The sequence below is a fragment of the Amblyomma americanum genome, chromosome 5, assembly GCF_052857255.1.
Source record: "Amblyomma americanum isolate KBUSLIRL-KWMA chromosome 5, ASM5285725v1, whole genome shotgun sequence".
Taxonomy (NCBI): Eukaryota; Metazoa; Arthropoda; class Arachnida; order Ixodida; family Ixodidae; genus Amblyomma; species Amblyomma americanum.
In genome coordinates, this window is record NC_135501.1 from 125676359 (window position 1) to 125690738 (window position 14380).

Below are 14380 nucleotides of genomic sequence, written 5' to 3' on the forward strand. Positions count from 1 at the left end.
ACTTTAAGCTGTCGCATACAACATCGACTCCTTAAATCTGTCGACATCGTCTAGAGCGCCACTACCGCTCCTCTTTCCCTCTTTTAATGCAAAGAGGCTGATAGACGCATTACGAGAGAAGCCAGCGGTGTGTTTGTATGCTTGTAGATTGTAGTGCTGATTCCAAAACACCAGATTTTAATTATGCCAATCGCAAAAATCACTCCACGGCTGCTTAAACCCTGGAATACTTCCCCCTAACTAATTGCCCCATTACAATCCTCTAGGCTCCTGCGCAAAGCGAACTCCTGGCCAGCACGGCCGCTCACACCCAAACCCGCTCATTCGTCAACCTGGCTGTAAGTGACATGTCTCGGAGTGTCACGAATCGACCTCTCAACTAGCATGACCTGACCCCGTTTGTGGAATTCCCGCCTTATTTACACTCCTCCGCAAAATCTCTTCTTAAAAGCAACAAGATATCGTGGTGCAGACTAAAAATGGCCATATTCACAGTCCATTTTATTCTCGTCATTATAACCTATGGCTACACCTTCTCAATGTCACTTGCCTCCTAAGACTAGACCTCACTTTGGTCACATATTTCTGAATTGGCCGAACTTGCCCAGGGCACTGTGCCAAGAGTCAAAAACATCAGAAGAAATTGGAGGATGCTGTGTGCAGCTTGGTGCTGGATATGCAGCTTCGGACAGTGGGCTGGGCCCGACTGATCACCGGGGCATTAAAGCGCCTCGTAACCTAGAGCGGCCCGAGGGCCGTTGATAGTCCTGCTTCCGGTGCGCCAAATTGATTATCTCATTGATAAATAAATTTATTTCTCTACCAACCTTGCATCCACGACATGCCAACAGCTTAACTCAGCGCACTCCTGACAGAGGGTCCGGACCTTTGGATTATGGAGCGCAACGCATACGCAAACTTGTAAACTCGTGGAAATAACTTTATTGCATGTACGAAAATTATGGGTAATCAATGAAGCCTAATAACAGTAATGTTTTCGCAATCCCCCTCTCAAAGAGCCTTAATTATCTGCCGAATTTCTAATGCGATACAAGAAAAAAGTTCAACAGGCCGTATTCTATCCCACGGAATCCTCGTGGGAAATAGAAGACAGCCATAAAGATGCTAACCAGAAGGGTGTTCTGGTTGACTACCCTGCACTGTGGAAGATGGGTGATGGGATTGAGAAAAGAAATATAGAAGGCGCGAGGCGTAGTCACAATTCATCCCACAAGCCAGTGGCTCTTAGGAAGCGAAACAGTGCTTGTAGGCCTTAGGAACCGTCCCATGGTCCCAAGATCTTGTCCCCTGCTAAAGGCAATCGTGGAGGTGGTCCAGAGCGTTATGGAGCGCATATCTTTCAGTAGCAACGGAAGTGTACTCACTCAGGAGATGTACCGTCCTTGCCAATGTCACCGGGCATAGGAGGTTAGTTTCATAGCCGCGTAGCGAAGCACTTATGGAAGCCCTTAAGCTAAGAATCGGAGCAAAGCAAGGTGAGCCCTCGTCCTCACGTTAAGACACCTTACGATCTTTAGGAGTGCGGTAACAGCTCCGCTATAAGGTAGAGACGAAAAACATGTCACACTTTTTTCTAAAGAGCGCATTCGTCTATTCCCAGCCCCATCTTTCACAAATTCGGAACGTGTACTGCTTTGCGAAAGCAACACCGAACCATACAGGGGAAAATGCAATGTTGCTTTCCCCCTGCTGTATATTGCGGGCAATACGAAGGCGCAGTCCAGAGTCCAATATCTTGAAGGGACGGTGGAAAAACGAGCCATTGTTCCAAACAGAAAGTGTGAGCTCCTGCGCCGACCTGCGTAGCTCACACGATGCGTCAACTCTTGATAAAGGAATACTAAGATGAAGTGTGGGCAGATCGGTCAGCTTCGTCCGCGTTGTTTGTTTTCACTCCGCGGTGTCCTGGCAGCCATTCCTGAATGACATCATGGCTATTCGATAAGACGCAGTGGGGCATCTCGTAAATCCCTGCAGCCAGTTGTTCATGCGACCCACAGCGCAAAGCAAATTTCAGGCCTTGAAGGGCTGCTTTAAAATCAATGCAGACTGACCAATCGTGCGGAGGTGCTTGCCTGAAGAACTAATCTGCATCCCGAAGGGAATCTCCTTCCTCAACCGCTGAGAAAGTGTAGCAGGTCGTCTTTTCTATCATGAATATGTATTTCGCCGGGATCACAACAGATCATGCGAAACTGGTTGAGTTGACCGTGACATCGGTGTAAACATGGATGCAGTGACAGAGGTTAGAATGCAGATGTCCCAACGCGATCAGCCAGGGAGAAGCAGGACGGAATGGTGGGCCTGTCGGTATGGCATGTTAAACAAGAAAATACCAGCCGAAAAAAGACGAACACACCAGGAGAGAACAACACAGGACAACGGCTGGACTAACAACTGACTTCTTTATTGAGTACAGACCGCCGAGTAATCTCAACGCATGCGCCAAGGCAGGAAAGACGCTGAAGCATCCTTATTCAAATAATCAAGTTCTTTTATCGTCAGGGCTATCGATGGTGAGCTAGCGCAAGCATCGCCGTATTTTGCTATTTCAAAGGCCTCAATGATTTCGCGGGCCTTCCGTGTTTTCCCATAGCCCAGAATGGTGACTTCAGAGAAACGTGAGGAACAATTGCCAGGACATCTACTACAGTGCCAAGCAAGATTGCCATGTTCACCAGCGCCAACTTTTGTTTTGTGCTGGCGCATCCTCTCGTTCACACAGTCACCCGTCTGACCTATGTAAAATTTTCCACACGCCGAGCGCCAAGGGGTCAATTTGATTTTTTCGGCTCCGGTAAGCTTTCAGGACTTTGTGCACGAATAATTCATGGCGGAAACAAGAACCGTTGCACGACCAAACATAGAACCATGTACACAAAGTGCCGGACTGAAGTGATTTATAAGATTCCTCTGACCTGTGGAAAATTTTATATAGGTCAGACGGTTGACAGTGTGATCGAGAGGATGCGCCAACAGAAAACAACAGTTGGCGCTGGTAAAGATGGCAATCTTTCTTGGCACTGTAGTAGATGTCCTGGCAAGTGTTCCCCACGTTTCTCTGAAGTCACCATTCTGGGCTATGGGAAAACACGGAAGGCCCGCGAAATCTTTGAGGCCTTTCAAATAGCAAAACATGGTGATGCTTGCTTCAGTTGAACATCGATGGCGCTGAGGATAAAAGAACTTGATTATTTGGATATGTGTGCTTGAGCGTCTGTCCTGCCATGGCGCATGCGTTGAGATTACTCGGCGGTCTGTAGTCAATAAAGAATTCAGTTGTTAATCCAGCCGTTGTCCTGTGTTGTTCTCCCGTGGTGTGTTCGTCTTTTTTTGGCTGGTATTTTCTTCTTTAACGGGGCAGAGAGAGGCCAATAATACATCAGCTTCCTTCGTAATTCTAGGAATACAAACGTTCATTTGAGGTTTATGTAGACTATATTTGCGATGGAAGACAGGCATGGTGACCATCGATGATTAACAAATGTGGTGCGTCGCCTAATAAGCGCAAGAGTACCTAGTTGATGACAGGAGACACGTGTGAGGTTCCTAATATGGGCTCGCATAGAGTGAACCGCAACGTAAGTGAATGTTTCCCGGCGACCAGAAGAGTTCCTGCCGTAAAGGCACATTTAGGCATTCAAAGGCAGATAGGGAGAGCTTGTGTTTGCACACTGTCGAGTCCGCACGTTTGTCTTTATGTTGTTACTGAATACTGGAAAGCTGATTTTAAGTATGCCACCTCATAGCCACGACGAGTACCATGTTTTTTGGTGGTTAAATTATTCATACTCTGTGCGAAAAATGCACGGAAGATTTTGGAAGCTGGCGGTCGATTAGCGCCTGTTGTGTAGGGTTAAGTGAAATTGTGTCGAATTAAGAGTGGCTTACGTTATATTGAGTAGCAGTATTGCAGTAGGATGAATTAAGTCGGATTACAGTGGATTGTGATAGATTACTAGTGATTGTTTACGGTTTATGGGGCATTAAAGGCAAAAACTGACACTATGATTGATGCCATAGTGAAGGACTCCTGAAATTTCAATCGCCTGGGGTTCTCCAAAGTGCACTCACATCCCACAGTGCGCAGGCCTCTATAATATCGACTATATCGAAATTCTGCTGTCGCGACCGGCATACAACCCGCGTCTTTCGTTTCAGCAGCCAAGCAGCATAACCACTGAGCCACCGCTGCGGCGGATTTTTACTGAATTCTGGCGGGATGCGTTAGATTAGGAGTGGATTATACCTTCGCAGCAAGTAAGTAGTTTTACGTGCTCGAGAAAAAATGTTTGCCATCGCCAACAATGGGTTTGCTGTGCTTAGAAAATAGCCACGCAGTCAGTTTTGCGGTCAGCTCCATGATAGCGCTTTCAAACCTTGCTCGTGTGCTGCTTGGCATCTCATTATGTTTGCTCACTTCATTCTATCCATGAGATGTTTACCTCGAAATGAGACCATTACTGCGCCTTTCATTCCAGCAAAACAAATTCTCACAAGCCAGCTGAGGTGTCCACTCAGATGAGCTGGTGCGCCTTTCCGTTCGATGCTGAGTGGGTTGATATTGCAGTATTTTACTAGATTTCTGTTAACGACCTCTGCATATAGAACCAATGCATAGCAGTTAGCAGAGGAAATGGGCGTAAAATTAATTTAGGAAAACTGCCCTCAACCACTCCAAGCAATACGAAACAATAACTGCATTCACTGAAAATGCCAGTCCACCTTCGATCTTTTCTAGCAGTGGCGTAGACCCTATGATCAGTAGGCCCTATTGGCTCCTTTAGCAGTGCGATGGTCTGTGTTTGCTGCACAATTTCGGGTGCCTATTTGAAGATGTGCAGATAACTTTGCGGGAAAGAGAAATTATTATCATTTGTAAGGAATCAGCATTCCTTGTGTTTTAAACTAAAGCCAGCACCTTTATTTTTGTACGACTGCAGGTCATCACGACCTCCTAATTCTGTTCCTCTATAAGATCCAAACTACCACCTCAACCGAAAAATAAACTTGTATAATGTATCTTCATATAGAATCGGGTATTTGATGTGGTTGCTAGATTTCTGCACACTCGTTAGGTGTCCAAGTGTCGGAGTGCGTATGGCGTAGGCGCGGCACTGGAACGGGGTAAGGTAGGGTATTTGAAGTGGACGTTACAGCTGCTATTGCACTGCTATTATCATCTCTGTCTTACGTTTAAGCAATATAATGTTGGTGATTGCACTTTTTACTACTTTTCGCATACTGTTCGAGCCAAGCTATTCGGCATCTAATCGTTACACACATTTCTTAAGAGATTATACTCCTTGGAAAACTTCTACTGCGCAAGCGCTCCGACGCTCACCAACACGTACGACAAACCATATCTCGACCTTAGTTGTGTCATTACCTGCCAGCAGCAAGACCATGTTGAGTTAAAAAGAAATCAAACAAACATCCTCTACTGAGACGTGAACCAGCGCCGTCGCGATATTTCTGCTTTGCATCTAACTGCCCGAGAGCGCGGTAGCCGAGTGCTTGCCGTCGCGGCCGAACAAAGCTGGTGTTAAATTGCAGGATAATCTCACGCTGAGCTTTGCAAGTTATCGTCTTTACTTCTATCTGCGGCGCGAACTGACCCCATCAGCTTAACATATATCAGAGCTTAGCCTCAGTCAAATTAATTCAATGGTTAAAAAAGAATCTAGGGCTATCCCTAAGTCGAATGTTCTTGCTAGAAGTGCCGTCATGTAGAGTTATAACGCACACACTATTTTCCTCGGACACATTTTCTTCAAGTAACCCTCATCTCCCAGTGTTTCATTGTCAAGAAGGTGGATTTCTAGTTGGAGAAATGAATGAAACATGTTCAACCTGTTGCACCAATGCATGGTTCGTAAGCAGACGGTATGCATTGGAAAGACAACGTTGTGAGTTGCGTCGCCGAGGCTGCCTATTTCACATCATGCCAATGGAGCGGAACGTGGGCCGACCGCGAGTAGGTCGCGCGTGTGCGCGTGCCGCCACAGACAAACCTCCCCTCTCCCGTAACCACCTACCTCCACCCACGTAGTAGACACCCTTTTTAAGAGCCCGAGCTCTTCGGCATCACGTTTCTCGATTTCTTGGCTTCTGCTACCACCTCCCTTCGCCATTAGATTTTTCAAATCCGAGGAATTCAAGATGGCTGCCCAAAAAGTAAAACGATATAGCAACCGAATTTGTTTTTGTTCTGTGACGTCATTAATTACATTACTTCAGACATTACGTAAGGCAACATGAGGAACCATGCAGGAATATTTGTGTACCGAATTTGGTATGTAAATAAAATCATTTGGTTGAGGCTATATGCATAAATCCACTTTTGGTACATATGGCACCGGAAGATGAATTCTAGGCGCAATCTGAGCCCCCAGACGAAAAACACTCAAATGGACGTATCTTGAAAGGTTGTGACTTGACACCAAATGGACATACCGAAATGGGACCGGTACCAAACGATTTCTATTGACGAGATCTACCGCAAATGACGCGGAGCTTACACTAATCGCTTGATGGATATTTCTGTGATAGATGACGCGAGGTGCCTCACTTTTTTCTTGATACACCTCAATACTAGTCAGCCAAACAGCTAACGCTCGTTACTTCAAGGTCTTCCATACGGTGACGGTATATTGTTTAGATTCATATTGCCTCTCAATCATGCGAGCCCGCAGTTCGCTGCCTTTAAGTGAAGTGTCCATGATAAGCGTCGGTCCCCTCTAGTATGCACGTGTGAGGCACGTGTAAGTTGCATAGCATGCGGCGCCCGGGAGCCGCCTGCGAGAGCCGCATATATTTGTTCATGAGGTGGGCTTCCAGAAATTTCTGATAGGAGTCTAGCACCCTCAACGCCTTCAGTTTGGCGTTGGGGTTGGTCGGCGGGAGGTCCTGTGCTTTCTATGTCGCCTTCCTGATGATGGGGTCAGAGTGCTCGTCTTCCTGTTTGAAGTTGTGAAGGTACGGCACGGCGCAGAGGATCCGGCTGGTCAAGAAGCCAAGGGTGAGCCGTAGCACGTCCCCTGCAGCGCACACCACAGCGCTTGACTGAAACGCGGTGGATCATGAGCCGTACTTGTTCACCTATGAGTTTCACTTTCGTTACAGTGGAGTCCGCCCTAAGCCTGTTTTTGATGAACAGACCCAGGATCCGGAGCTCTGCCACTTCTCTGATGGGACCACAGGACAGAGAGATGTGCACAGACGTGTTGTCCTTGTGATTTGCCCTGACATGAAGAAGCTCTGATTTTGAGGGAGCACATTGTAGACAACAGTCGGCACCACACGCTTCGACAATGTAGCTGGCCACTGAAGGCGGTCCACCAGCTCCCCAAGGCTCTACTCGGAGCTCCAGATTGTAATATCGTCTGCATAGAGGCCATGCTTTTAAGCAGCGATGGCATAGAGGTGGAGCACCCGCCTCACAAGCAAAGCACCGGGGCTCGAATCCCGGTGCCACGCAATTCTCCACAAGGTTTGAAAAGAAAGAAATAAACACTCCACCTATCGATAGAATTGCATAAGCAGGCCTTGGGTGCAGCCTAATCTCGATGACCAGAACCGACAACGTACTCCCTCGCCAGAACCGGATTTGGCCACCCTGGTGTAGTACTTCACCACAAGCATCTATGAGCAAACAAATAAACCTCCGACTCTCAATCCCGAGGTGCTGCGGAGCAACTGAGCAAGGCGGCGGTCAGACCTGGAACGCAGCGGAGGGCGCTAAGAATCTGGCTCCGGACAGGCTGCCATTGGAATCGGCACATGGAAACGTTTAACGCTAGAACCTTATCTATTGAGCGTAGCCTAGCAGTGCTATTCGAGGAACTAGCGGGCATTACATGAGATGTCATAGGGCTTAGTGAAGTTAGCAGAAGTGAGGCGTATGCTGTACAAAAGGACGGGCACATACTGTGCTTTCGCTGATATGCGGATAGAGGAGAACTAGGTGTCCGATTCCTCAATAATCAGAGTATAAAATGCAACATAGGGTAGTTCTATTGTATTAACGAAAGAGTGGCAGCTATCGTAATTAGGCTTAAAGAGAGGTGTAAGCTGAAGGTGGTGCAGGACTATGTGCCTACATCCAGTCATGATGACGAGACTGTTGAAAGCTTCTATGAAGATGTTGAATCGGTAGTGATACGAGGAAAACCACCGTACACTGCACTGATGGGTGACTTCAATTCGTAGGTGGGCAAGAAGCAGGCTGGCTACCAGGCGGTAGGCGGCTATGGGATACGTTCTACGAAGAGCAGGAGAGAGCTATTAGTAAAGTTAGCAGACATAAATAATTTACGGATCATGAATACCTTCTTCCGCAAAAGCGAGAAAGAGAAGTGGACCTGGAAGAGCCCCAATGGTGAGAGAAAAATGAAATTCACTTTATATTTTGCGCTCAACCTGGTATCATTCAGTATGTGGACGTCCCAAGAAAGGTGCGGTGGAGCGACCAAAGTGGCAAGGTCTTGAATGATCTTAGACTTAAAGAGGAAACGGGAGAAGCTAGAGAAGAGGAAGTCCAGTAAGGAGTTAGCTGTAAGAGGAAAATTAAATGAATTCAGGATATCGCTGCAAGACAGATATTCAGCTTTACTGAGGAATACGATCTTAATATTCTTACAATGAACGATACTCTCACAGCTATCATTACGGAGTGCGCAGTAGAAATGGTGGTATGAAGGTTCGCCTGGATACCAGCAAGTTATTTCAGGAAACGAGAAATCTGATTAGGAATTGCGAGAGCACGAGGGCGTCTAAACCTACAATACAGAATAGAACTAGCAGAGCGATCGAAGTTAATAAATAAGCGCCGCAGTAAGGGGGGGGGGGGGACGTGCCGCCGACATAATGAAGTTTAATATGGAGAGAGTCGGGCATGCTCTAAAGAACGGAGGTAGCCTAAACGCGGTGAAAATGAAACTAGGCATATTTAAAAACCAAGTGTAGTTAGCGTCTTCATACTTGACGCCCTTCTTCACTGAAAATTTTTTGCGGACTTTAAGAAACGCGAGGACGGCGCTGCGATCGCCGAATATATATTTTCATACCCGCTGCTGTGGATCAGTTCGGCATCTGATCCGGAGTTCCCGGGTTCAAAGCCGACCGCGGCGGCTGCGTTTTTATAGAGGCAAAACGCTAAGGCGCCCGTGTGCTGTGCGATGTCAGTGGACGTTAAAGATCCCCAGGTGGTCGAAATTATTCCGGTGCCCTTCACTACGGCACCTCTTCTTTTCTTCTCTCACTCCCTCCTTTACCCCTTCCATTACGGCGCTGTTCATGTGTCCAACTATATATGAGACAGATACTGCGCCATTTCCTTCCCCCCTCCCAATAAACATAACAAATAGTATGTTTCATCATCTTTTGTTGCAGCCCGCCGCGGTGGCTGAGTGGTTATGGCGCTCGGCTGCTGGCCCGAAAGACGCGGGCTCGATCCCGGTCGCGGCGGTTGAATTTCGATGGAGGCGAAATTCTAGAAGCCCGTGTGGTGTGCGATGTCAGTGCACGTTAAATAACCTCAGTGGTAGAAATTTCCGGAGCTCTTCACTACGGCGTCTCTCATAGCATGGGTCGCTTTGGGACGGTAAACTCCCATGAACCAACCACCAACCCATCTTTGTTGCGGCAACAAATGAAATCAGATGACATTAAAGGACAATTTTCTCCGGCCTTATCCCGCCGCGGTGGCTCAGTGGTTAGAGTGCTCGGCTACTGACTGATCCGGAGTTCCAGAGATCAAACCCAACGACGGCGGCTGCGATTTTATGGAGGCAAAACGCTAAGGCGCCCGTGTGCTGTGCGATGTCAGTGGACGTTAAAGATAATCTGCTGGTCGAAATTATTCCGGTGCCCTCTACTACAGCACCACTTCTTTTCTTCTTTCACTCCCTCCTTTATTCCTTCCATTACGGCGCTGTTCTGGTGTCCAACTATATATGAGACAGATACTGCGCCATTTCGTTACCCCCAAATTAACAAATATTATATTTCATCTTTTGTTGCGGCAACAAATGAAATCAGATGACATAAAAGGACAATTTTCTCCGCACTTATCACGCCGCGGCGGCTCAGTGGTTAGGTGCTCGGCTACTGACTGATCCGGAGTTCTAGAGTTTAAGCCCAAAGAGGCGGCTGCGTGTTTATGGAGGCGAAACGCTAAGGCGCCCGTGTGCTGTGCGATATCAATGCACGTTCATCATCAAAGGAAGCTTTATTTCATAATTAAAAAAAAAATGTACAAAATATTTGGACCGATAGCCTACATGGCTAGTGTCCGGTCCAATACAAATCAAGTTATTTAGGCATTTAGGCAACCACATAAATATGTAAAGTGAGAAAAAAATGAAAACAGCGAATTAACACAGCAAAAGCATCCAGTGTCCGATCGCATGCAAAAACAAGGCATTTTGGCAAACGTACAAGGAAGGTATACACCGGCATTTTAAGAAACACAGAAACACAAAAAGGAAATCACATGATTACTTGATTATGCAAGAAATATAATTTAGAAGATAGTTTAAAATTTCTGGCAAGCTTTATTTCCAATGCCAATGTATTCCAGACTTTCGTCCCAATGAACTCAATTAATCTCTCACCGTATGTGTTGTGATGGATCGGAAGATTAAAATTACCATTGGCAGCATGTCTTGTGTTGCGAACAGGCAAAGTGAATAAGCTCATCGGGAGTGGAGAGTTAGTTGTTAACATGCAGTTTACTAGAAGGGAGATTTTGTAGTCGCGTAGGGCGGAAAATTTTAGTACTCGAACTTATTCAAACAGATTGTTAATTGGATGATGCAATGGAGAATATGTTATAATCCTTAGTGCTCGCTTTGTAACCGTTGCAGAGGTGTGAGATAAGTTGAGTATGTGTGGCCCCATGATTCGCAGCAATAACTCATATGACAATGAACGAATGAGAAGTACAAGCTTCGTAATATGTTGCGAGGAAAGTACTGTCTAGCCTTAATAAGGACGTAGCAACCAAACGCAGCTTTATTACAAACGCTGTTCACTTGATTCTTCCAGTTAAGGTTATTGTCAAAGATAACACCAAGATATTTAAATGAAGGAACTGATTCGATTATACAATTGTTCAAGGAAATCCTAATATGGTTAAAATCAACGTTTCTTCTTCTTGTATGGAAGAAGACATATTTAGTTTTCGCAACGTTCAATGTTAATCTATTGTTACTGAACCAGTTGGAAACAGTCATTAAATCCTGCTTCATATCGTCTTGCATCGCAGAAACCGATTTACCTGTGAATATGAGGGCCGTGTCGTCTGCATACATGAGAACCTGCGAAAGCGAGACTGAACCTGGAAGATCATTTATATAAATGGAAAACAGTAGAGGCCCCAGGACAGATCCTTGGGGTACTCCGCATTTTATACAGCTATATGTAGATTCAAGGTTGTTAATTACCACTTTCTGTTGTCGACCTGATAAGTAACTGGTGAAAAATTGTAGTGTGTCATCAACAATCCCATAGGCGGCTAGTTTCCTCAGTAATATTGGATGTGATACAGTATCGAACGCGTTCTTCAGGTCTAAAAATATACCAATTGCGATTTTGTTTTTATTAAGAGCTGAATTTATCAACTGGGAAAGCGTTAGAACGGCTGTAGAGGTCGACCTGTTTGGGACGAAACCGTGCTGCTGGTGACAGATGATGTTATACTGACTAAGGAATATTTTTAGTTGAATGGCAATTAGTTTCTCAAAAAGAGTATTTAGAATGCTTAGTACAGATATTGGACGATAACTACTTGGGTTGTTTTCGTCTCCAGATTTATAAATAGGCACGACTTTCGCGATTTTTAGAATGTTTGGGTAGCAACTAGTCTCTATAGCATGGTTAAATATATGGCATAGTGGGTTGGACAGAATGTCGATATTATGCTTTAAAACTGCAGTCTGAATACTGTCGTGCCCAGCCGCTTTATTAACTGGCAGTGCGCTTATTACAGATGTAATTTCCTCGACAGTGACTGCATTTAGATTAAAATCGGTGTGGACAACTCTGGGTAGGGTAGTAGAGGCGGACTGAAAAGAGAACTGGTTTGCAAGAGATTCACCAACATTGGAGAAGTAGCTATTAAAGTCATTGACTACCTGTACGGAGGGGTCGTTAGGGGTAACGCGTTTCTTCGGTCAAAGTCCTGTGACGTCCTTAACAATTTTCCAAACTTGTTTCGAGTCAAGGCCAGGTTTCGTGACTAAATTACTGTAATACATTTTTTTCGCTCTCCTCATCATCGTAACAGACTTATTCCTATAAAGCTTGAATTGACCGTGATAATAATTGTTTGTTTTGTTTTGCTTCTATTTGTGATAGGAGTCTTTTATCTTTAGAACCGCAAGTATATGATCAGTTATCCACGGGCACACAGCTTCTTCGTAGTTACGACGTGTGCATTCGCGCTTGGATTTCATTACGGCATTTGATACGCAGCGGATAAAATTTTTACACTCTATATTCACATCACTGTGGTACAATTTCACAAAATCAATGCTCTGCAAGACGTTTCGAACGCAGGCGTAATTTACTCGAGTTCTTTTGTCTCTAGAATACGTTTTGCAATGCGGATATAAGTAAGTGCGTGGTAAACACATGAAAGTCGGACAGTGATCAGCAATAGCTATATCACAAACGCCAGCGCGTACAGTCATTTCATTGTTGCAGAACATATGATCAATAAGGGATGCAGATGTCTGTGTTATACGAGTAGGTGAGGAAATAACGTTTTTAAGGTTAAATGACTGCATGAGAAGCAAGTAGTCGCACTCGGAACATCCATCTTTTAAAAGATCGATGTTGAAATCACCGCATATAACAAGTGGAGTATTGGTTGTCATTAGTGGGTTGAAGATAGTTTCCATATCCGAGAGAAAGTCCTTTACGCTTGCGTTGGGAGGCCGGTATACCACACCAATGTTAAGACCACAGCCGAGGTGTACAAAAAGAGATTCGACAGACTGCTTACTACATGAGCTATCTTTTACAACCTGGTAATCAACACTATTCTTTATGAAAAGCGATACACCCCCACCGCGTGATTGGCGGCACCTTGGTAAAGATATCATGGCATATCCGGGTATTTCAGCGGTTTCATTTTCCTTTAACCATGTTTCTGTAATTGCAATAATGTCATAATGAAAGGAGAATTGTGATAAATAGGAAAGAAGAAGGTCTAAGTTTTTATGTATGCTGCGGATATTACAATGCAAAATAGACATGTTTTCCCTTTCTATCCAGGTTTGCTCGATTTGCTTTACACAAACAGCCATTGTGTTAGAGAACTTGTCGCAAGTCTTCTGCACTTGTCACGTGAAGAACATGTGAGTTTTCAACTTTGCGCATCAAAATTTTTCCGTCTGACACCCAGGTGAACTTCCATTTTTTCTCTTTCTTTGCTTTCACCGCCATTCCCAGCAATACTTTATTAGCAGGACATAAGTGCTCATTCACAAAAACGGGCGTATTGCCTTCAAAACCCAACTGAGAAACATTAAGCCTTTGCTTCTTTGCAACTTTCAGAATTTTATCCCGCACTGTACGGGAAAAAAATTTGACAATTATGTTCTGTTCATCTTTTTTCTTTGTAGGTACACGATGAATAACTTCAATGTCAGACTCGACCACTTCAGTGTTCAGGCATCCAGAAATCGTTTTCATGGTGGAGATGAGGTTCTCGTCCGCAACCACAGGAACACCCTTTATCTCCAGGTTATTTCGGCGACTGTATTGTTGCATATCAGTCAACTCTCTCCTGACTTTCTTTAATTCTGATGTCAAATGAACGTTAGTACTCCTTATTGCCTCATTTTCTGCTTTAGTGACAGCAAGTTCTTTCCTCATCTCCACCATTTCCGATCTGAAACCCTCGAACTTTTCATTGATCAAGCTCATAGATTCTTTCAGCGATTGTAACTCTGTTTCAATCACCATTTTCACCGTATCTTTCAGTTCTACATGCTTGGCATCAAAAAGAGCGGATAACTCATTCAGGGCCTTTGCTAGTTCCTTGATCGTTGACGGCGCTTTATCAGACATGATTCTGGCCAAAAGTGGAGCAATCCAGCAGCCAGAGATACGCTCTTTAACCTAACAGGAAAAGACTTCCAGCACGTACCTGCACAGAAGGAACGGGGGGTTAACCGCTGCCCAGTCTCGCGGCTGCCTGGATTGCTCCAAAATGACGACCCCCGTCGACCAACGCAGTTTTTTATAGCTGAGCGGTGACGTCAGACCAGGCCAGACGCGTCAAGGGGGAGTTTCCGCAGGAACATCTTGCGCCGACACGTGTGTACCGCCGCAACAGCACAGTGATGTG

General features: G+C 45.3%; 1 protein-coding gene across 1 annotated transcript; it reads right to left on the reverse strand.

Annotated features, from left to right (window-relative positions):
- Positions 1 to 13316: 13316 nt before the first annotated feature.
- LOC144135001 (uncharacterized) lies at positions 13317 to 13956 on the reverse strand. Its single transcript, XM_077667782.1, has one exon. The coding sequence runs from the start codon at positions 13954 to 13956 to the stop codon at positions 13339 to 13341; it is 618 nt and encodes a 205-aa protein (XP_077523908.1). The 3' UTR covers positions 13317 to 13338.
- Between the last annotated feature and the right edge of the window lie 424 nt (positions 13957 to 14380).

Coding starts and splice junctions, on each gene's coding strand:
- LOC144135001 (XM_077667782.1), bottom strand. CDS start 13,956: ATGAGCTTGATCAATGAAAAGTTCGAGGGTTTCAGATCGGAAATGGTG.